This window comes from Eleginops maclovinus, chromosome 9 (genome assembly GCF_036324505.1).
Source record: "Eleginops maclovinus isolate JMC-PN-2008 ecotype Puerto Natales chromosome 9, JC_Emac_rtc_rv5, whole genome shotgun sequence".
NCBI lineage: Eukaryota > Metazoa > Chordata > Actinopteri > Perciformes > Eleginopidae > Eleginops > Eleginops maclovinus.
Window position 1 is genome coordinate 16425709 of NC_086357.1, and position 24231 is coordinate 16449939.

A 24231-nucleotide genomic window follows, 5' to 3' on the forward strand; every position below is an offset into this window, starting at 1 on the left:
ACAGGGCACATGATATCAGATTAAATGTGTTCTATATGACCAAGCCCAAAACATGAAAGTAATTTGAATATGGTGGGAACTATATATTGCTTTTGGTGTAGTGATGTGACTCCCCTCTGACCTTGATGACCTCTCATATAAATTCTACCAAACCTAATCACACACTCTCTGCTCTATAATCCCACACTTCTGTCAACCTCTTTAGCTTGTTTCCTTTCCATTTGGAGCCCCTTTATATGGACGTGGGTCGCAAGCACAGCTTTTTATCCTCTGGGATGGGAGGGGGTGTTTACACACACACACACACACACACACACACACACACACACACACACACACACACACACACACACACACACACACACACACACACACACACACACACACACACACACACACACACACACACACACACGTTGACCAGCGTTGACTGCCTGTTTGATACCAAGTATCCTGACCCACCCTGACCTCCCTCTTGTACACACACAGCCAGATTGCTTTGTGAAATAAAGCTGTCAGTTGCAGGACCCAAATAAAAAACACCCCCCCCCCCCCCAATACTATGCCCCTGACACCACTGAAATATAGATATAAATTGGAAGTGGATTAGTTTTTTTGATCTTAATTCAAGTTTTGACAACATATAGCATGCAAGGAGTTGTTTGGAGTCAGTATTGTGGCTCTAGAAAATATATTAAACAGAATTTAGATATCGTTTAACAACTTATAGCAGTGCATTTATGTGTCTCTTTTCACTTTTCATATGTGTACAGTATGACATTCACTGAAGCTAGATTTCCACAACACAGAAGCAGCCAGGATGGCAGGCCCCAGGTGTGGAGGCATTCCTGCCTGATAGATGTACAGTATGAAATACAAGAAGCCCTGGAGCCTGTTGAAGCCCCTCAGTCTGTTTGAGAGCTGTGCAAACAAATGGGTTTTCTGTGATTGCCGTTTATTTTGGTCTGGCAGGATGATGCGTGTGCTTTTGTGAAACAAGGAGGCCTCTGAGTCAAATTCATAGAGCAGCTGCTCAGGTTTAATCCCGGAATTATGGGAAGGACAATACTGTAGCCTACAATAGCCCATCATGTCTATTTCTCATCATTCTTAATTTTTTTAACTTTGGCAAAATAATTTAAATGTTGAACTCATCCCTCTGTTTTTAAAAAAATAATAATTTATTGACAAAGGGGCAATGATAATTAATTGACATGAGCACTTTAATCCATCAGGAAAATCTGCCAGATTTTCATAATTTTTCATCAGCAATCTCTGCAGGGTTGATGGCATAAAGAAGATAATACAGGAGCACATTTGTAACCAGAGGCAACTTAAAAATAAAACACAATTAGAAAGTTCTTACATATCGTACTACAACAAAGACAGGTATTAATAATAAGGCTGCTTTTAAGTAAGTGCCTTACTAGTTAGCATCACCAATAATTACAAATAAAGAATGAATGGACTTGATCTCTTTGTCTTTATCAGCTAACGGAAAAGATGTCCATTGACTGGCGTTTTACTCTAACAGGTGCAAGACCCTGCTTTGATCCCATGTAGCTGATATTGCCGTCTCTTTTCTTACAGAACTGCGCCAGTTCCCGACCATCCAGCTCAGTTACCAGCTCTCGTCCTGTCAGTTTCCCGTTAGGAACTACGCCAAGCCAGGAGGAGGAGGCCACCCCTACCCACACTTGCAGCAACACCCCCAGCCTGGGGAAGGAGGAAGACAGGACCAGAGGTGAGTTGTCATACCATCATAATGCAAATCTATGCTTTTCTTGCTTGAAGTCAATATATTTGCTTAAAAAAAATCTTTAAAGGGTCCATAATTGACATTGGAATTTAAAGAAGGTAAAGGCATACGACAAAGCCATTATAACCATAACATGCAAATGATACTTCTATCCAACATTATACAGAACCCTTGTATTTTCTGCAATCTGTCTTGCTGGCTATATCATCCTATTGCTCAGGTACAACTGGAAGCAAATACTTCTTCTATGTGTCTGTCTTACTTTTAATTGTAATTACAGTTTGGGGCTTTTCGTTTTTCCAGGTATTTTACTACTGTCTCTAATTTACCTTTCCTTTTCCGGTAGTTTAGAACTTGAACAAGATATCTTTGGAACTGAACATATTAGCAATTCACAAGAATGATTGATAATTTCAATTTCTCGTTTGTCCTTGCTTCTCAAAAAGCACAACCAGTCCTCCAGCACATAAAAAGAACAAAAAAGGCCAACCATCATGTTTTTTCCAAAAAATGTGAATTCAAGAGGAAATCTGAATATATAAGAATGGCAGGCTATTTGAATTATTTTGTTGGTTATCTACCTTTTTCTTCCTAATGCTCACTCTGTTTTTAATAGGGTCACATCTGGTGCCTCGCTTTTTATAATTTCAGTTTGGGAGCTGTCGTTTGGGCTGTGAAGGTTTTTCATTTTCACTGTACAGTTTAGTACCTCGCATGCAGCCAAGCCTTTTCACTGATTCATTCAATTGACAGTTCAAGTGTTGACAGTTCATGTGTGGCCTGTGTGTGCACAATGTGTGGATGGCTAAACTGCACCTTATTCAGCCAAACATCTACTGCTTGAATACCACTCAATGATTTGAGTTCCAAGGACACAGTCCTCTCATATTTTTTGAGGTAGTATGTTTTCATAAAGACTTGTTTTTTGTATTCATACCACTTGCAAAAATTATATATTTATTCTCTGCTTAAACATTTTATGTGCACTGGTTTGCAGTTTATTAGTTACAGCTTACAGTAATGTACTCTAATAGGACAACATTGCAATAAATTGTGTCTTAATTATAATTCTATAATTGAATCTCTTTGAAAGGTGAAAGTATGGTAATGGTTATTTTGGAGGTTTTAGTTAGTTTATGTTGCTGTCGGTTCTATTTCTTTGAAAAAAAAGTGTTTTTAAATATAGTCAACATTCTATGATATACATTATGTGGACAACTTTGAGGAAAACAGCCTTTAAAAGGAAAATACAGTTGAATCGAGTTTAGCTTAGTTTATACACATATTCCCCCATTGTTCCACTGGTATATCTGCAAAGCATTACTGAAAGGCACTCAGAGAGTAGCGGCTGGCCTGTTGAGTGAAATCAGAGATCAGAAATCTCCTGTTAAACCTGAACACTAACCAGACACCCTGGCTTCAATCTAGCTGCCTGACCCATGCTACACTCAGCAGAGTTAAGAGTCATTTGGTCGTGGAAAAAGATTGGAGACACCAGTTTCAAAGCAGGGAACGAAAGAGGGAGAGGTCGACCCCTGATTTCATTCTGTAATTTAAAGCCGCTCTTAGTGTCACTTGCTCTTCTGGCCTAGTTGATCCTGCATTTACTGAATTTTTTATATTTAACCAGGTTTTGTTAACTTTAACAAATTGATCAAAACAGAGGAAATATAGACTGAAATAAACGAGAAAATAACTATGCAGAGGTTTCTAGAAATAATATTAACTGTGTCACTGACAGTAAAAGAAAAGACTAGGCAGACTTATGCCCCACCGCCATTGTCAATACAAAGTTACGTTTATTGGCAATGAAACAGAACAATTAAATATAAAGTGGGGCACAACAACTTTATCTTAAATACTAAACTGGTTATGGTTTATGACTTGCACAATAATGATGTTTTCATTTGAATTGTATGTGCCATGTGTTATTGCTCATTGTTGCGGCTCTGTGAGCTTCCCAGTCTGGGATTTACAACGTTTCCTTTGCAAGTGATTTGCATGGTCCTCAACACTATTACTGTCTCTTTCATTCCCTCAGCGTGTAGTAGTTAAATCAGTCCCTACGTCACATTTACACGGACTGAATGAACCTCCAATGAAACCTAACAAATCAAACTGGGCAGCAGAAATCATGTTTTTTATGTAACTCAATTTCAGCAATAATTGATTGTCAGATGAAATTATTCAGCCCATTTGCTACACCTCCAATCTGCTCCCGACTCAATGCTACGACATGCAAATGCGATGGGCTTCGTGTGATTGAGTGCTGGGAATGGGTTGGCGGCTGAATGCTCATACACTACAAACCAGATCTACTGTATGCGTAATATCTTCCGGCAGGGCACACACAGGCAAGCATGCACTCTCAATTTACTGCGACCAATCATCATGTTGCACTCAACTCAAACAAATATAATCATAAATAATAATAAATATTCATTTTTATACTGGGCTATTTTTATAAACTTGCAGGGAAAGCTGAATCCGCAGTTGACCAAATGTTCTGAAGGGCTAGTGGACAGTTTCATTAGGTGTTTTTTTTTTATTCAAACAACAACATTGTTATACAGTTTGTTTACAATATGATCAAAAGACTAAGACTCAACGATCTTGTTTGCTCTATCTGTCAATTTCAATCAAATAGTTTTCATACAATGGTGTCAAGAAAAAAACTCAAATCTAGAAAAACCATGTCAGGGACGGAACAAGCAGATTCTTTCATTTTGGGAAGTGGTGCCTTTACAAGCACAAACAACAAACAAACAGATGGGCCACATTTTTCCTAACAATAACCACACCATCTCCTAAGTGATAGTGGTAGCTTTCATGTACAAGGTCACCCACTTCTTATGTCGTTTCCATCTTTCTGTTTACTTAAGTTGGTTGGCAAAAATGTCCAAGGCAGACAATGGATTATGTTGAGGGTACATGGGGAAAATGTGAACAAAGTAGCACATATTTGCTGTGAGCACAAGAGAAGCACAAGTGCATAATGAAGGAACAGGGGGAGAACTGTGGGTGGATTTGAATTGAAAGTGGAAGGGTTGTGTGGGTGTTTGTGTATGTGCATGAGTAGTGCATTCCTGATGAGATGGCCCAACACAATGGCTGAGTTGAAGGTCACGAGTCCTTTAAAGCGGGAATAATATGCTGGATCACTCATGTTACCTCACATCATGTTCTTGCTTTGTTAAAGACTCCTTCTCAACGAACAAAGAGGCCAAGCAGTTTTCTATCTTTTATGGTTCATGTTTTGGGTGCACAAGTTTGTTCATCCAGGTTTTGACCGAACTGTAAGTGGTGTTTTAGCTTTTTTGAAATTGCATAAGTCATTCTGTTTCATTTCCAATGTTATCCTCTTATATGGTGATGGCACTTATCACTAATGTCATAAGTTCATCTTAGTGTAATGCTCACATTTATGTTAGGGATTTAAGGCAAGATTTTATGTTATGTGAATTTCTCATAAACTTTAACGATGTGACTTTATTGATGAAAAGATACAGCATAGGGCGGTATTATGCAGTCCTCACAAGTTCTTCATAGCCAACCTGATTTGTTGTGTCTTTTCCAGTTTACGTAACCCAACTTGTAAGGAACCATATGCCTGCACATTGCTGACATCTGACTCCCCTTTCCCTTCCTCTCTTCCTAACATGTGTTCTTCAGCATCCCTCGCAATTAGGGGCCTTGTAGATAAAATGGTGTGGCGGTCTATTGCATGCATCTTCTGCAGATTACACACAGATCTTTCGCTGACACCACCCTGGGGTTGACTCTCCCTTGCCTCCCTCCATATACACACCATCACTTGTCATGCATGTTTAGTCCAGTCCATTGACATGCAACAGGATCCCCTGCTCCTAAAATTTTAAGAAGGAATATTCCCTCTGTGTAATGACAGCATGTTTGTAGCAATTTTATCTCAGTGCTTGCTGTTCAATAAATGTCATATATTGCACTTCTGTAAAGCATTAGACAAGGTGAAAGGTCAAAATAATCAGCAATAACATTAATTGTGTTTATATTTTGTTTTGTTAGCAACACCCATAATCCCATTGTGCTGTTTTTTCTTAACAGAGGATGACTGTATTCAGACAAACTCATTCTGTTTTGAACATTTCAATAAATGTTTACTCTATGTTTACTAAATCTGACTTATTTTACCGGTCAATTTAAAAAACACAATTTAAATGCATTATGCTAGCTTAAGGCGGGCAGGTTTTTTTTCCCCCCTCTATTGTTTTTAATTTGTATAAAACTGCTTGTGATTTCAATGGTTTGTAACCCGCCATTCGTATTTGGAGACATGAAACATGCTTTAGGAAGAATAGTTATACGAATTTGCTCTGGGAATTGACATCACATTAAGACCACAGCAGAATCACAGACACTAGAGTTAAGGTGTGCCTGTGTGTCTTTGAGACACAGAGGTATTTGGCCCCTGAGCAGCAGCTTGTGTTCAATGTCTCGCTGATGCAAAGTGATGTGCACTAATTCTACATCTGCTAAAACCAAACAGGGCTTTAAAGTTCAGCCAAGTCCCAAAGAAATCACTTCCTTACAACTCATCTTCTTCCGCAATCTCTCTCTATGTACAAATTAAAGATGACCATTTTCCCTGCCTCTATTTTGCATTTGGAGGTGATGGCCAAATAAGTGGAAATGACTTGGGGGTTTTGTATGCGTGTGGTTCTGTGTTTGACTGTGGATCGAGGTTTGGATTTGGCTGTTTAGACGATTTCTGGCCATGAAATGGGCCCTTGTCATGTGGGCTGAAGCTTTGAGGACTTGATTGTAGCCTCAGTGTAAATACCCAAACAAACAGGCAACAGTCAAAATGTGCTCCAAGTTTGCCATGTATTTACATTCTTCTTCCTCTCTCCCGCTTAGTTTCTTTTCTTTAACTCTCACTTTTCCTCTTGCAAATGATTTGTTAGTTCGTATTTACTCACTAGCTTTCCTTCTTTCCATTTTATGAATGATATTTATGGTTCCAAGTGTCATAGCTAAATAAGGAGTAGAGCTTTGTGACAGGAATTAAGATTTACATTGTCAATAAAAGCGTCATTTCTCACTGTTGTGAGAAAAATCTCACACACAATCTGTGAACATTTGAAACACTTAAACAGCTGCGTTTGCTGCGCCCGTACTACATTCTGGCATTTCAGATTCATCACAAGAAACAAATCCAAAGATGAAATATTGAACCCATTTGGTTGTTCTTAAGTGGCTTTAAGCGCAACTGTTTATGCATATTCACCCAGCGGCTACAAAGCATTCTAGGCTTCTTGAATTTGTTTTCTGCAGCTGTTCTGCATAACAACGCCACGCTATCACGCACAGACGAAAGTCTGGTGAACAGAATCTATTCATAATTCAAACTAACAACAAGGCACGAGCTGTGGCGTTGTCAGATATAACAAATTGAGGAGGAAAGAACTTGAATTTGTATATGCTTACAGAGGTTGACTGCATTATACATACTGCAGGTGCTGCTGAATGTGTGGTAATAGGATATATGATGGATGGCCAAGCCGCATGAGCTCCCATTCCTCTGGGTTATTCATCTATTTATCTGCTTATTTATTTATTCCTTCACCCAGAGAGACCCTCACAAACAGGATTTACTTAAGGTGCAATAGTAGCTAAAAGGGGCCGCGCAATGGCTTTATGGAAATGGAGCTGGGCACCGTCAGGTCCTGAAGTACCATCTTGAGCATGTGTTGGGTGTAGGCTGCTGATGGTTCTGATGTTCATTGGTTTTGTTGGGGGTTTAAAGGAAGCCATGACACATTTTTTGCTGTAGGATCTTTTTTAACCCCCAAATTAAATTAATATCACATTTTTATTTTGTCCAGCATGTGTGTACATTTTGGAAATCATTGTCTTTTATCCCTGTCCAGACATTTTCAACAGAGGGTGGAGTCATTGTTTTGGAGAGTATTTTGAAGTATTGTTAGTGCTGTATGTATTCAGATATGTTCAGTGTTTAAGATCCTGAGCCACTTGTACACTTGCTACTGCTACACATGTAAAGAATTAAGGATGTACCTTGTGAAATTAAAGAGAACTTTAGGCGAAAAATGAAATCAAATCCATATTATATTAAATCTTCACACTTTTTTTGAACACTATTATGATTTATAGAATATTTTATGTATAAGATATTTTTTTTACCATCAATTGCCCAACATGAAACCAAACCCACAGCAACACACGTAATATCAGCTAACTGTCTTTTATGTTTAACCCTGTCACTGCGCCACTTTAAGGGTGTCAAATAAGGACCTCCATGTGCTCTGGGGCAGGTCACCTCCCCTGGGCCAAGCTGTCTCACACTTTACCCCCCACCCACCTCACGTCATCACCCCTTCTTAACTAAAGACTACACTCTATCTTGTTAACTATGTGGTATAAAGCTGCACTACATAATATTTTAATATAAACATATTTCAGGCTTGAATCACTCATTTTTACCAATTGTATACATTGTTGTGTGTTCCCTGTATATTCTCACACACACACACACACACACACACACACACACACACACACACACACCAATTTTCTGTCTTAACACAGTACTAAAGCATTCCGTACTACTACCATCGTGCAGCTGCCAATAGCACCTCTAAACCAATATCAGCACCTCCGCCTCCTCCCCCCCGAGAACATTTTTTCATCGTTCTCATCTCAACAGCCCATGGCAACGACATAGCCGACAGCTTACGATGAGGCAAAGTGGGGAAGAGGGAGGGAGCAATGGGGTAAGGGGGGTGAGTCAGGCCGTAGATCAGGGCAGGGAGGATGGCGGTGCGACCAGGGGGTGACAGGGGAATAACATCCCTTTCTCCTCAATCGACAGGGACCATAACTCTTGCCTCTCCAGGGACAGATTGAGAAAGGCAATAGCCCAAGGGGCTGTGAAGCACGGATGCTTAGGAGAATTGAAAGTTAAAAGAAAAACGCAGTTTGCCGAGCCACTGCCACCGATTCAGCCGACAGCACCGCTCTTTGCTACTTGAATTCACCTATTTCTTTTATTTTTTATTTTGAAGACAGCAGTAGAAAGGCCCAAGTGGAATACTGTCCATATACATGATCAAACAATAAATCTCCAATGGTTGACGTGTTGTATTTTCGTAAATTTTGAGACCTTTTTGCAATTGTTGAAGTTTGTGGGAAGATGTGCACATCTATCTTTTGCAAGTGACATGAGGTGTTGGTCTTCAATCACCCTTAAATGTTTTTGTGGGAGGTTTTGATGAGATGGAAATTGTATTTGTAGAGATCAACATTCGGCTTTGACATCATTGCTACTAGTTTGCAATAATCTGAAGCTATTGGCCAATAATACCCTTGTAATATTTTGCTTGTGCACAACCACATTAAATGAACAAATCATTATACGTTATATTGGATAATCAAAAATCCCACTATAGCTGTGAAGTTGTAACTGACTCTGAAGTCTAGGTGAAAAGGCATTCAGTGAGCCTATAACCCACAGAGCAGATGTATTACATTGTTGGTGCTCTCTATTTAATTTAACCTATGAACATAAATAATGTAAATTTAAAAAAAAGGCTGGAAATAAATAAAGATTATTGTACAGCGAGTACCGTACATTGCAGAGTGTTATTTAGAGTATCTGTTATGGTTTAATAGTATTATAACATGGTGACTCACACTGTTTAACTGCTATTAGATTATAAAGTGTGGTCTCTGTCAGCAAATGATTCCACCTCCTCTTGTTCTGTTTAATTGTATTTGTTCCAAATACTTTATGACTTTACTCTTACCTTGTATGTTATTTAACTTACAGTTTTTACTCCCTAAAAATCCTCTTTCTATTTTTTTGTCATGCTCTCTGTCACTCCTCTCTTCCACAGCCACATTCCCCTGTTTGGAGTGGTTGGGGAGCAGGGGGGGTAGCAACTTTATAGCCTGATCAATTTTACAGTGGCTTATTGAATGGCTTTTAATGCCCTCCTTTACTTTCAGCTGTAACCCGCAGAGTATCAGCCGCTCCTGGGCTGCTGTGATGAGCGAGACAATAAATTTTAATACATCGTCTCTGGAAAATTACACATGTTTAATCATTGATTTTTATTGGCTTATCATGATAACATTATCCCAGAGGGTGAGGGTGGACACAAAGCAGCTCATAAAAGAAAAGAGGTTGAATTACTTATGGCATTTTAAATAGCTAAGTTGACAAAATGAAATGATGGCATAACCAACTCCCTTTAATACAGTGTATTGATTTGTACCTTTACTGTTATAGACATGAATTATTTCATGCAGCATTTAAACAAGTTTCTCCACATATTCTTCAGTATGTTAGTTTGTTGACACAATTACGTTTGAACTGTTATATGTTTTAAGAGTAGGCAAGGAGTTTAAAAGACAATGTTTAATCTACTTGAATATAATCTTAAAAATATGTTCCTCTGAAAAAAACTTCCGCCATGATTCAAGGGGACAGATTTTCACATGGATAACTTTTTTACTTAAAAAAAGTCTTAACGCAACCAGAAAACTGCTATTCCCTTTCCCTTTGAAACCAAAGTTGATGTTCTTATATAGATGTACTTCTGTAAGTTAAATAATTGAACAAACAAGCACATTTTAGGGCAATCCACAATGTATTTACTAAACTCTACCAAGTACATGTGATTCATGTTTTCTTTTTTAACATCAATAACATGTTTAACCATAATCTGGCAATTTAGTTTTTGGTAATGAACTTTTGTAGATGACAGGGTTGAAAATGATAACCAAACTAAATTAAAATATAATTTGATTTAATTTAGGAAATGCTTGTTTGTTGTTTTTTATTGCTCAACATTTCAGCTTCTTTGCTCGATGTCTCATCCATTGTCACTTAACCTCAACAACTGGAGTGCAAGAAAGGTGAAATTTAAAAGTGTGTGCTTCAAGATTTATAGTCTGCATATAAAAAAAAAAATCTCAGGATCATTAAGTCCAACTCTATTGCCATCAAGTTGATGAAAGCTGCCAAACACATACTTAATAGTGCCGTGTGTGTGTGTGTGTGTGTGTGTGTGTGTGTGTGTGTGTGTGTGTGTGTGTGTGTGTGTGTGTGTGTGTGTGTGTGTGTGTGTGTGTGTGTGTGTGTGTCTGTGTGTCTGTGTGTCTGTGTCTGTGTCTGTGTGTGTGTGTGTCTGTGTGTCTATGTGTGTGTGTGTGTGTGTGTGTCTATGTGTGTGTGTGTGTGTGTGTAAACGATGTGATAAGGTAAATTGACTTCTAATATAAATGGTAGAGGTTTCTAGTGACATCCGTATAGCGGTGCCCTTTGTGTCCCTGCCTGGCAACCCCATTCTTCCCATTCTACTTTCTACAAGTGTTGGAGCAAGCCAGTGGAACTATGCATATATGTGTGTATGTTCAACTGGACAGTAGCTATTTTTGTAAAGCACGTCTCCGGTGTGCTATGGCATAAGCCTTCATTGCAGCGCCTCAGGTTCCAGTCTGAGCTGCATGCCCATTGCTGCATGCATCTTTCCACATTTCCTTTTTTTCTTCTGCTGTAACAATTCAGTTTGTATTTATAGAGGAATATGATTATTATCCAACATTTAAATGTATATATATTAAATATAAACTGTATACAGAATATACAGTTTGTTTTTCATGTGCTTGAGCGTGTGTTTGTGTTTGTGCTTGTGTATGTATGTGGATGTGAACATGTGTCTGGGTCCTCCATGGTTGCTCAGATTGTGGCATTGTGATACATATTGGGCAGCAGGAAATGTGTTGTTTTAATTCTCTTCAGATTATTTTTCGTTTTTAGAGTTTATTAAGATCTTACAAATTTGACTTCATAGAGTTGAACTTGTAAGTTAAAAGTTATTTTTCATTCTTGTAGGAAGTGCTAAAGGATTTTTCTTTATTCTGTCTCCCTCTCTCTATCTCTCTCTCTTACACACACAATATATAAAACACACACAAACACACACATGGGCAGGTTAGCCCTCCTCCACACCGGCACCTGCTCTGTTGAAGGTGAAAGAAGTGCTCACTTGAGCTCATTGAAAAGTAGATGTGACAGTAAATTTTTCAGGCCCTTGTGAGATGGGAGATCTTGTTATAGCAGTCAGGATGGGGGTCAGGGCAGTGGCTGCTTGATGATTGAGGAAAAGAGAAGTAAATTCATTCTGCTTCGGGCACTTTGTCAAGTGCCAGTAGCTTACTGTTGAGAGCCACTCACCCATCACCGTGTTACGGCCCCAGAGGTCACCTCCAGCACCATAAATCTGCCTCGCCTGCTAAACCTACTGCCTTCCCCCGGCTGAACACGAGCAGGGAAAGAGGCTGCAGCTGCTGCTGCTGCTCCTCATAGTCACTCAAATGAAGAAAAGTCAGAGGGGAGAATATAGATTCTCCGTTTGATGCTGCTGATGATGTAAGAGCAGGACACTGGGTGTGTTATGCCACAGGGGGATGTTTACGTCTGGACTAATGGTTATGTTTTGTGTGTGAAGGGATGGATTGCCAAGGGGCATTTTATAAAGGCTGGCATATGGTTGCATATACATTTTGCTTTTGGGGTCAAACAGTGTATTTAAAAAGCATATTTTTAGGCTGCCTCATAAAATGATAATGATTGACAAACATTAGGCACAAAAACAAAAAGAGAAGGCTGATGTTGCAAACTCAAAAGTTCTAGTTGTTTTCACATGTTTTTGCACACGAAGAAATGACTAAAGCTTATAATATTTTGTCAAAATAATTTGTGTGTCACTTCACTCTTTCCTGCGCAACATCAGTCTACACAAGCCAAAAATCTGCATCAGCATTCATTGGAAAAAGCTGAAAAAAGGACATTATTTCAAATGTAAGATGCAGGCTTAGGGATATGGTAGGAAAGAAATAAAGCAAATTATCATACCAGATACAGTAGGGCATACATTATATTAGAGTGCTAAATGTTCTATATCACTGTACTGAAGAAAGTAAAATAATATAGCAATATTTATCAGTACAGTAATTGTCTTTCCAACATTATTACCTGTTGCCTGTAGTGTTTGCTTAAATATTTTAGAGTGGTACTGTCCTGCATCATAGGGTTAGAACCAAGTGAAGAGATGTCTTAAAGCAAGACATATAAAGTAATCTATATCAATTTATAAAAATAAAAATGTTTTTGTTAGCAGGTGCACTCTCAAATTTTGTACGCTGCTCATTTACATAGCCCACAAATGCACTGCTAAATAAAAAAGAGCTGTTGCAGCCCAAATCAGCCTTCAAGTGTTTGTTCCCAAAACAAGCAGTTACAAATAATAAAAACATATGTCCATTGCTGTAATACACATACTGTAGAACGGTGTGCCCAATGTAATGCCATATTTTCTTTGGTGCAGATTTCAGTTTTGGCTGAAGTCCACCAACACTGGTTGATGTTGAGCCATTCTCTTCTGATTAAATGTTGGTGAGAAGTGTTTTAGCACTGCCAACATACACTCTAGATGTCATCAGAATATCTTCCAGGATACAAAGGAAGCAAAATTGGCCTTTTAATACTTGATGGGGATCGAAAAAAAAAAAAGGCAAGAAGAAACCTCATATCATAAATGTTAAGATAAAACAAATCTGTGGGCTAATGAACCAGTTAGGGTATACAGAGTTCAACCTCAAGAAGATTTTTTGGGTCGCTTTTGTGAGCAACATTTAGACTCCCAAATGTTTAGTGCAATCATCACTCTCTAGCATGTGTGTAGGACTACGTTTCTATGCTTAGCCTCATATTATTTCATAGGGTCACACCAAAGCATACACCAACCAGATCCTAAACCATAGGGGATCCTGTTCTGTCTTTCTAAATTGATAATTGGTATATCACAAAATTATTCATATCTTCCGCCATCTGCTAACATTTTTCTAGGATGGTGGTAGAGGACTAAAGTCAGAAAGAGGGAAAAATGATCTGGTGTGGGTGTCTGTGTGTTTATATATGTGTGTGTTGTTTTTTTGTACACATGCTTGTCCACATGTGTGTAAAGACTGTGAGTGATCGCTTCTTTCTGAAGTGTGTCATCGTGCACCATAATTACACCTGCCCTAACCATGTGTGTGCATATGTATTCAACTACACATGTGTACATGTGTGCATGCGTGTGCACACTCCTTTTAAGCTTGTAGCGTATGAGCGTCCGCCTGCTTTCAATATAGCCTCTTATTAGGTGGTGCTTATCCTGCCTGCATCTGGCTTCTTTCAGCACTTGATTGGTAGTTGAGAGGCCAGGGGCACCCTGGGAAGAAAGGAGTGAAAACTTCCTGAACCCAGCTTTCACCCCCACCCCTCAACTCAAGTGTACCCCTCAACCTCTCAAATGAACCTGAGACACTAGTTTTCTTTTTATAAACAAAAGAATATGATACTGAATTGGGCAGAGAAATGTGTAGGTGGGTGGTGCTCAGACTTTGTTAGCGTTGTAGGATTCATGATGTATGTCCATCAAGGTGTTTTAGGAGTTACCTTCCAATCAAGTTTCACCTGTTCTTCAATTGCACTCATTGCGCGTGTCTGTCCTGAATCAACCCTGGAAAGTGGTTAGCTCATGCTAATGCACAGTTCACAACTAGCCCACATTAGTAACGCAATCTGTCATAAAGCCAATGCTACATTTTCTTTTGTTTACCTTGCTAGTTAACAGTTCACACATTCATTGTGATTCTGTGAAAATGTATTACTTCAAATTTAAATCTGGATACAGTTAATCCACAAACTAGTGGGGAGCTGCATCAACTTTCCTCTAAAGCTACGTACTGAAATGTCTTACTCTATTGAGGTTTTTACCCTTCCTTTTTCTGCATAAATCATCATTATTATTCGAACAATAAAATAACCATACTCTATACACTGAGTAGCAGTTGATCATTTCTGATTTTGACGCTTATCCCCTTTCTAGCACTTGATTCCCTGTTTGCCTACTCGTACCCCTACTAAGCTGACATAGCATCACTGAAAGACTGTATATTTCAATCTCATGATCTAAATGTATAGACGGAGGACAAGAAAAATAAGTAGACAAAGAAGGAGAAAAATAAGGAATTGATAATAGCAGGGAGAAAGCAGTATGGCAGGATCCCGAGGGCCTGGCCAGGGGCTTTGTAGGAGCCCATACATCAGCTGTCACACGATGGGCTTCCAAAGAGCCACAACAGAGGAACACAATAGACTGGGCAGATGGTCCCAAACAAACTGCAGTGGGTTTGATGCTATTAAAAGCTGTTTACCTCCTGCCAGACGCCAGCAAGTGTGGTGGATGCATAGTGTGATCATTTCTGAATGACAAAAAATGTGTGTGTGTTTCACTACCAGCTTCTGGTGTTTTAATAAACCCTCTGTTGTGTTTTTTAGCCACCAAATGACCATTAATATCTTGAGTAACATGTGTATGGGTGTGTGTGCAGTTTTCTTATGATTAAAATACAATCAAAGACAACACGTGAAAGCAAAACAGAATCAGATGAATGATTAATTTGCCCAAAGTGGATCCAAGCCAACTATGTAGGCCATGACGAATTTTTGGCATAAAACCAATAACCAGACAAATATAAAAAGACCCCCCTCCTTCTTTTTTCCGTCTCTCCCTCCATCCCATCCTCTCCCCTTCATCTGCTCTCCTATAGAGCGACTCTGACACCTCAGAATGATGTACTCCTTCAATGCGCTGACCTTTCTCCTTCGGACTAGCCACCCGCCCTCCTGCCCTCTTCCATGTAGATGAGACAGAGACAGATGAAGATATTTTGCAGTGTGTGTGTGTGTGTGTGTTGGACAGTGGGATAGTGGGCGGGGATGTCTTGCAGTGACACAGTGAAATTAGTTTTGGTGTTGGTTGATGGCGTCCGACCCACCTTCAGATCAGCAGTCAACCAGGGAGATTAATCCAAACACAGGAGGCCTATTGGGGAGCACACATGACAGGCAGCGAACGAGAGGAGAGAGACAGGCAGGTAGACAGACAGATGGGGCGGATGGGTTCATGACAATGATATACCTATTGAGATTGTGTCCATATATCTAACTGTGCAACTTTCAGGTTTAACATACAGATTGTTGCACTGCTAGGAACATGAATATGGTAAAGTCGAAAATGTTTGTTCACCATTTCATGTGAATATAGCCCATTTGTAGCATAGTCACTGAACTGAAATCAAACCATGTCAGACAGATGAGGACATCCTACAGTTTGAACCCCTTTAAGTTATTTCGGTAGTTAAACTGCATATAATTATAGATACATACACATTTACATAGTCATAATCTCATTCTAGTTTAATAATTTCACATAGCAACAGCTGACTATAGTAGCTACAACAATATTAGTGTATATTAAAATTGTGCTTTTGTTGAAAACCTTACCTCACCTTGAATTCGTCAGAAGTCAGGTGTTCTTTAACTACCCTTACAGAACCTGCTCAGTCATTGCAAGACACCCCCATACAGTATGTAAGCATTGGCTAATTGCCTGAAATGTAAAATGAGTGTCAGCAGTTTTTTCTGCTAGAATTGGCCCCAATTTACAATACTCCACTTCCAGCACACTTTGTGATTCTGTCTTGTTCTCTCAATAATCTGTTCCTATCAGTGCATGTTATAGGTCACATAAAAGGGAGAACTCCTTGGATCATTGTTTTTCTATTAAACTCATGATTCTAACTGTGAATTACTTAAATACATATGTTAGTTGTTAAAAGAGTTTTGCTCTTTTTCTGCCATCTCATCTATGTTCATATTTACAGGTATTGAATATTAGCTTGAAAATTGTCTTGAATGTGAGAATTGTTCCTCAAGGCTTTCGTGATAGTTGATTTAGGCTACCGTAGGTCAACACTACCTGTTGACACACAAAGAAGTTACATTGTTCATATCCCTTCTGCACTTTCTGGAAATCAAAGTCTAACATTGTAGTATAATGCGTGGTCTATTTCTAAATGGTGGTTCTGAAATCACAAAAAAAAGAACAGCAACTTTTGCATTTAATTGGTACTATTATGAAAGTGCATGCGTCTTTACGAGCATACAGCACATGCAAATGAACCTGTAAGACCACATCTGTCCTCTGTTGAATGTTACTCTTGGATTGTGCCGGCATCATTATTCAGTACAAATATGAAAAATCTCTCCCACAATGTTATGTTAGGATTTTTAAAAGGGAAACATTGGTGTTCTTAAATAATAAGTCTCATTAACTTCAAATATTTGAAAACTGTTCTTTTATATGTTATTACTCATTGAAACATGATTTCAAGATGCTCACCTCTGCTCACAGAATTGCTGCAAGCAAGTGTCCTAGTCTGTGTGCATGTGTGTATTCAGTTACTTTTCAGCTGAATGTTATTGGCAGACTTAAATGTCTGTATCTATATCTGTGTGTCTTTCTGTCTGTCTTCAGGTCAGCTGTCCATTCCTTGTGGTCCAGAGAGACTAGAGAGTCCCTTGAGCCAAACTTCCAAAGGCAATTATGTGCACAGAAAGGTAACTGACTCCTTACACACACATTCACACAGCAGGGTGTATCAGCCACTTGAGTGGGACTTTGAGCGTTGGGTAACAAGGGCTGTTCGAGGGGTCAAAGGCAGCGTTTGATCTTTGACCTCAGGACAAAAACAGACTGAAGTCAGGGGCTGAGTGATAACTGTGGTGGGTTAACACATTCAACAGCAGCAGGTCTGTTAATCCTCTCACTAAATTAGTACAGAACAGTTCATTCAATTGAGCGTTATTTTTCCCAGTTAATGCTGAAGTAAATTATATTAACTTATTTTTAGAATTATTTGTATTGTAAACCTTTGTACTATTTAATAAAGTAAAGTAAAAGTTTTTAATTATTTAATATCATTACAATAGAGTTTTCCATACATTGTGCTTTTTTTTGCTGCACAATGATTGCTCATTCAGAATGTTTGTAGTCATTTAATCCATTATAATTTTATCAATTTAGTTAGGTACTTTTCCTTAACTGGTATACGTTTTTGTACCTTAGTTTTGCAAAATATTTGAAAGTATTAATTTCAGTTGAAATACTTACAGGGATTAGTAGACTTCTCGCACAACACAAACGCTGACCAGTGCTTGACTGACTGCCTCTCCTGAAACAAATTGATGCCTCAAAATGCCTCTCTGCATATCCTCATCCCCCTGGTGGCCAACACTAGCACAGCGTCAACACATACTTCCCTGAACAAGTTACTTCCTTCATCTAAAGTATTTTGTTTTCTCTCTTGGTGAAATTATCTATGAATCTAACTATATATATATACATTTTTTTAATCAAGCACTTAAACAATATTGTCTTTGTTTTTTTTTACAATAGAGTAAACTGAGCATCCTTTGGGCTTGAGCTTGATGCACTAAGAACTTAAGGGCATATCAGTGGTTCCAAGTCCAGTAGGATGAACAAATTCTCATTTAAGAAATCTAATTAAAAAAGCTGTTCCAATTCATGTTTTTATTTAGTTATATTATAACACATCTGGCAAATGTCTGACCACATTAAGATCACAAAACCAAGAACTTCCCTTATTAAAGAATGATGACAGCTCACTATGATCTAAAATAGGCTTAATCCAAACAAAACAGCAGATTTAGCATTTTTGCTTTGACCTTTTAAGCTTGCTGCTTTTTTTGCCTCTGCCTCTTTCACCCTTGTCGAACTGCTACCACACAACAATGTCCAACTGTCCTACCTCCGAGGTGATCGAAGCTGACTCTGCTCTCCACCCAGCTTTGTTTTTCTTCGCAGCCGTTGGGTGGTCCATGTCTCCCGCTCCCTCTCTCTTTCACTCTATCTCTCTCTCTCACTCATTGTCAAGTTCACCGCGTCTGTTTCTCTTTGAGCGCTACGGGACCCAGGCATGCTCCGAAACTCAATACCAGAGTATACACAATTAAGTTCACACCAGAGGTTATTGGGTGGAAGTGTGGTCTCATTCCACAAAATGTGCAAGTCAGTCAAAGGATAGGAGGGTGTGAATGTTTATGTGTGGCTGGTTAGTTGGTCAAGGTTAACTAAATGACAGGAGGTGGAGATGGTGTGTGTGTGTGTGTGTGTGTGTGTGTGTGTGTGTGTGTGTGTGTGTGTGTGTGTGTGTGTGTGTGTGTGTGTGTGTGTGTGTGTGTGTGTGTGTGTGTGTGTGTGTGTGTGTGTGTGTGTGTGTGTGTGTGTGTGTGTGTGTGTGTGTGTGTGTGTGTGTGTGTGTGTGTGTGTTTCACAGTCCTCTGGTTTCAGCGCAGGCAGGAGTTGGAGATTCTGTTCTGGCTGGTTTGTTGCTATTTGAGACTCTGCCATGAAAGGTTGTGCTTAGGGTGCCGGATCTGCGTTATCATTTTTGTAAATGTCAGAAGTAGTTAGCCTGTTTTGAAACTGATGATTCAATATAAAAATAACATTTTTTAAAATGTTTTTCATCGGCTTGGTGTGACAACAAATGTTCTACTTATATTGATGATGCCAATTTGTATGTGTTTGAGCGCGTTGGGCTTGTAACGACATACAGTATACCTTTATCTATTAAATGTAATTATGTAATTGTAATTTATGGCATTATTAATAATAATACGTCTATTAATAAATGTGCGATCAATAAAAATAAGTGTATAAAGGTTAGCATTGCAACTGATCCAGTGGCAATCATTTATAAGCTGTTAGAAGATTAATTCAGGTGTGTTTTATTATTAACGTGATCTATGATGCCTTTCACCCGTATAGATATTAATATGACATGAATGTCTTAACTTTGTTTATTAAGTGTATAGGGTCATTTTAAGGTATGAACTTCATGGACGAAAATGTCCGTACATTAGAATCTAGAAGTAAATGTAAAGTAGTAACAATAAAACCTAAACTGTGGAATATATTGCCCAGTGTATCTGTCTATGTAATCTGTACTTAAAGCCTTTGGAATTGTCATTGATTTTTTTTCAGTCCTTATATTGATTTATCAAAAATCTGTTTTAAAATCTTAATTAATTTAAAAGCAGACAAATTAATAATCCATAGGTACTTTTGGTCTGTTGAAGGGAACATGAAAACAATATTCTCTGCTTTGGCACTGCTAAACTCACCCCAGTTGACCTTTCCACTAGCCTGTTGAGTGTTTCAGTGTTGGACCCGTTAGCCATAGCTCCCTCTGAGCACCATTCACACGCGATAGGGAGTCCCATGACAGGCCAGCTGGAACCTTCCATCCATCCCCCAAACACACATACAGACACAAATCCTCCATGGAGCCACCACTAGCCAGCCAGCATGTCAGTCATTCAATGGAAGGGTGTGTGTGTGTGTGTGTGTGTGTGTGTGTGTGTGTGTGTGTGTGTGTGTGTGTGTGTGTGTGTGTGTGTGTGTGTGTGTGTGTGTGTGTGTGTGTGTGTGTGTGTGTGTGTGTGTGTGTGTGTGTGTGTGTGTGTGTTGTTAGAACTTCCTGTTTTAGCCTGTGTGCCTCAGTTCTTCCTGACTGGGGTATCACCGGTGTCATGTCTATCAGCTATATGACCAGCAAGACTGTTAACACATACAAAGCATTATACATTTAAAAATGTGTTATATACTTATTATAATTTTAACAATATATTAAAATGTCTCTAGAACTGATTTGAGTCAAGACCATGGGGTTAAAAAGCTTTCTAAATAAAAAGCTTTAGAAAAACAGTCATATCAAAGTTAGCGCCTCTTTTAACCAAGGTGGGGCAAGTTTTGTTGTATTTTTTACACACTGTTGATTAAAGTGTCCCCACACCACACATATTTCTCCACCTGTGGTCACCCTGGCTATCATATCAGGTGGACAAAAATCATCTTGCTTTTTTCCAATTTGTAGTAAAAAGCTAATAACAGTCCAATATATATTCTGAAAACAAACATACACACTGATGTCATTTTAAACTTAACCCATTTCTTAAAAAATAATCAAAGGACACTTTTGTTATAAAAAAAAAAAACTAATGGTAAAATGCCACACTTCGTTTTTCATAAAACTCTAATTTAAGGCTGTTCCTACTCTCTCACATATGTATACTGTATGCACCTAAACATACGCACGATGTAAATGATTATACCTCAGACACATACACTCATAGCAAACTCAGTCAGGCCTTTTCATGAGTGGTGGATATGTCTTGAGGGGCGCACCAGTCATGTTCCATTAATCTGAAGCAACCAGTGGTGATTGATCAATTAGCCCTCCTTAAAGCTGGGGCTCAGCCTGATCAATAGCACTGATCACCAGCCAAAGGTTTTTCATTAAGACCTGCTGCTCTGCTTGAGTAGACTCCATTAGCATAGACCAAATGGGCTGCAAGGAATGCAAATACAAGAGTGAAGATATACACACAAACATAAGCAGGCCCAGCTAAAGAAGAAAGGAGTATAGAATGTTACATATAGCATGTATCAAATAAATAGAACGTTTTAATCACAAATGTAACATTTCTTGCAGGGCTACATATATGATCTATTTCATAGCTATGACTTGAAATTACAAGAGACATTTTTATATATGACTGAATCCCTTCAAAACAATGTTGGTGTATCGATAGCAGAACTGATGCCTCCAGCAGATATTTTCACTTAATTTGTGTTTTAATTGACGTGAGGACTACTGATAAGAGAGACTGCGAAAGTGACCGTTATTTCCCAAACGTCACGCGAAGGGCTCAAAACTCTTCAAAGACAGTTTGATCAAACTCTTCCTACTTGATTATTCATTGTTTAATACAAACCTATGAGTCATAGTATACTTTTTGGCACATAACTGAGCATGTCTGGGAGTTCCCCTCCCATCCTACTCATTGTCAGCCTTTTTTGTTAGGTACCTGAACAACAGCGGATGTAGCTGCACAACAGCAACACTTTAATCTAGGAACATCAAACCCACGGGATCATCCGTTGCTTAAAACAGAAAAACAATGGTCAGCTACCACTGGCAAACTCACCTTTCTCACCCTTTTCTAACCCTCAGTGGGGCCGAAGGCCATTGTTTCTCTTAAACAATCCTCATTGAATTACAAACTGGTTGCATGCTTTGTTCAGTGCAGCCGATACATACTGCTGTCATGGGTCCTATCGTTAATGTGCCATCACTGCACCTCACATCCTCAGCAGACACAGGCAGACGCTGACTTTATTTCCTCCATCTGTAGGGGTGTGTGTGTGTGTGTGTGTGTGTGTGTGTGTGTGTGTGTGTGTGTGTGTGTGTGTGCGTGCGTGCGTGCGAGAGTGAGAGATAGAGGCTCACTTTGTACAATTGTGTTGGTAGATGGCAAGAATGACTAACAGACGAGGTGTGCCATTGTGTTTGTGCAATCGCTGTGTGTGTGTGTGATAGTCAGCATTAAATCCCTCAACAGAGAAGAGCACAGATAAGCATCGTGGCGTGGGGTGCTTTGGTCAGTGGTGGAAACACCAGAGAGACCTGTTGACATACAAACACCCACACAGTAATTCATTTTCTAAAAAGAAAAGTTTAGCTTGAATCTATTAAGTTGAACAAGAGGAGAAAAACTGTTTCAAAAAAAGAAAGGTGATCAGGATAATGATAGTACTTCATTTTACCAGTCCTTTCCTTTTTTAGTCAAACATATTACCATCAAACTTTGACCGTTTTGTACTAAATTAGTATTCCTTCTGAACTACTTGAATAATTTAATCAGATTGTTTAATGGACATGGAACATTACAACTTCAATTAATGATTGTTATTTCTAATTTCTTGGTGTGGTGACCAATGCCCACTGATGATTCAAGTATGGTGAATTGTACTCAAACTTCAAACATTACAATACTTTCTTTTTTAAGGCTAACGTTTGAATTTTTGTTGATACTGTTTCTTTGTGTCATTTCAGTCACCTTCACACTCATTTTTCAGCCTATGCTTATTTTGGATTGCATGGTATTGTTATTTAAAAACAGATAAGAGTGTAAATAAGGGTTAGAACAAGGTTCATGGTTAGGTAAGGGTTAGCGATAGTTGAGAATGTCTTCGAGATGGGATGTCCAGAAGTATGGTAACATGAACGTGTGTGCTCTGTGTGTTTGAGCGGAAAGGAAGGGAGTTGGTTGCAAAGATACTGAGACAGACAGGAAGAGATCATCCTGGAGTTACCATGGCTGGGGTCAAGCCCTCTGCCTCCCTCGGCCCATACATGGTGCTCATGCACTCTCACACACACACATGCAAATGGATGGGGATGGGGATGCTCGTGCGCACACAAAGTTACAAATGTCTGCTTCCTCTTGGCCTCTCACCCCTCGACTTTTTTACCTTCTCTTTACTAGTTGGGGACATTTTCAGGCTCTTAAGATTAAACTTTTGTTACTTTTTCATTTACAACAAATCATTATATCTCTATGAAAGCGTCAGGATGTCTTTAATGTGTTAATGTCCGCCGTCTTGCTATACACTATTTGTGTACATTTTTACTAATTTCCAAAGGGTCTGATGTGTTTTTTGCAAGGATGGCATTGCAGCAGAAGGATATTTCCGTAAGTTGTGTGTAGGTGTGAATGGGTGGGTGGGATGGATGGACGGATGACACCCGTATCCATCCCCACTGGGGAGAGGAAGTCCCTATCAGAACACAACAGGAAAGAGACGGAGCAAAAACAAGCGCATGTCTTTTTGGACATTAAATCACTTCCTGTAGGGCTCTGGCCTGCCCTCCCCCACCATTCTCAGCTTCCACCTCTCAGCTTCAGTTTAACCACCCTTTGGTAGACAGAGAAATTGATCGGGTCTCTTCATCTTTGTGCGTAAAAAGTGAGCATGTTCCTGTGAGAACGTCTCTAAGGTATTGCACTGATGGGTGAAATAACTCATCAATAACGGAGAAAAGAGGCTTGATACTCCAGAGCAACTGTATTTTTTCCTTGTAACAATATGCAAAAAAACACCTTTGCCTCAAAAGTAAATTCTGGCATAGCATATATATGTAATGCTGTGCAGCCTGCCAATCTGATTTATCGCTGTGACTTGCAGATGTGATGAGTATCGTAGGATGCAAGTGCCATATAAATCCCTGCGCCCTGACAGATCACAAGCCCCGAGTCTGGACCTGGTGCTTTGATCTTCTTCCAAGAACAAAAACAAAGAGACAAAACGCTTTATCTGGGGCTGGTGCAGGAAAAGACTTTTTTGATTCCGACAGGAAAAGACAATGACAATCGTTTCATTCAAAACACAAAAAGCGGCCTTTGTCTGCATGTCGTGACATTTTTTAAGGTTATGCTTAATACTGAATTGCTAATTTCAGACATGTGACATGTGGAGTAAATTGCACACATTTATAAAAAATGCATGTCTGACCCAATAATGTCCTCATCCAGGGTACAGCTATAAGAAAATATGACTTCCTTCCTGTAGGCAATTTCCTGTTTATGTCTGAGTTCAGGTCAGGAGAGGGGGATAGTGGTCCCTACCTCACCCACCATCATCCTT

At 39.2% G+C, this 24231-nt stretch overlaps 1 protein-coding gene across 1 annotated transcript in view; it reads left to right on the top strand.

Moving 5' to 3' along the window:
- The window catches only part of LOC134869485 (adhesion G-protein coupled receptor D2), a 79250-nt gene that overhangs the window by 44050 nt on the left and 10969 nt on the right, over positions 1-24231 (top strand). Inside the window, exons 24-25 of the mRNA XM_063891142.1 lie at positions 1591-1744; positions 17194-17276. Of these exons, the coding sequence (XP_063747212.1) occupies positions 1591-1744; positions 17194-17276 (237 nt within the window). The remainder of the gene's footprint in view (positions 1-1590; positions 1745-17193; positions 17277-24231) is intronic.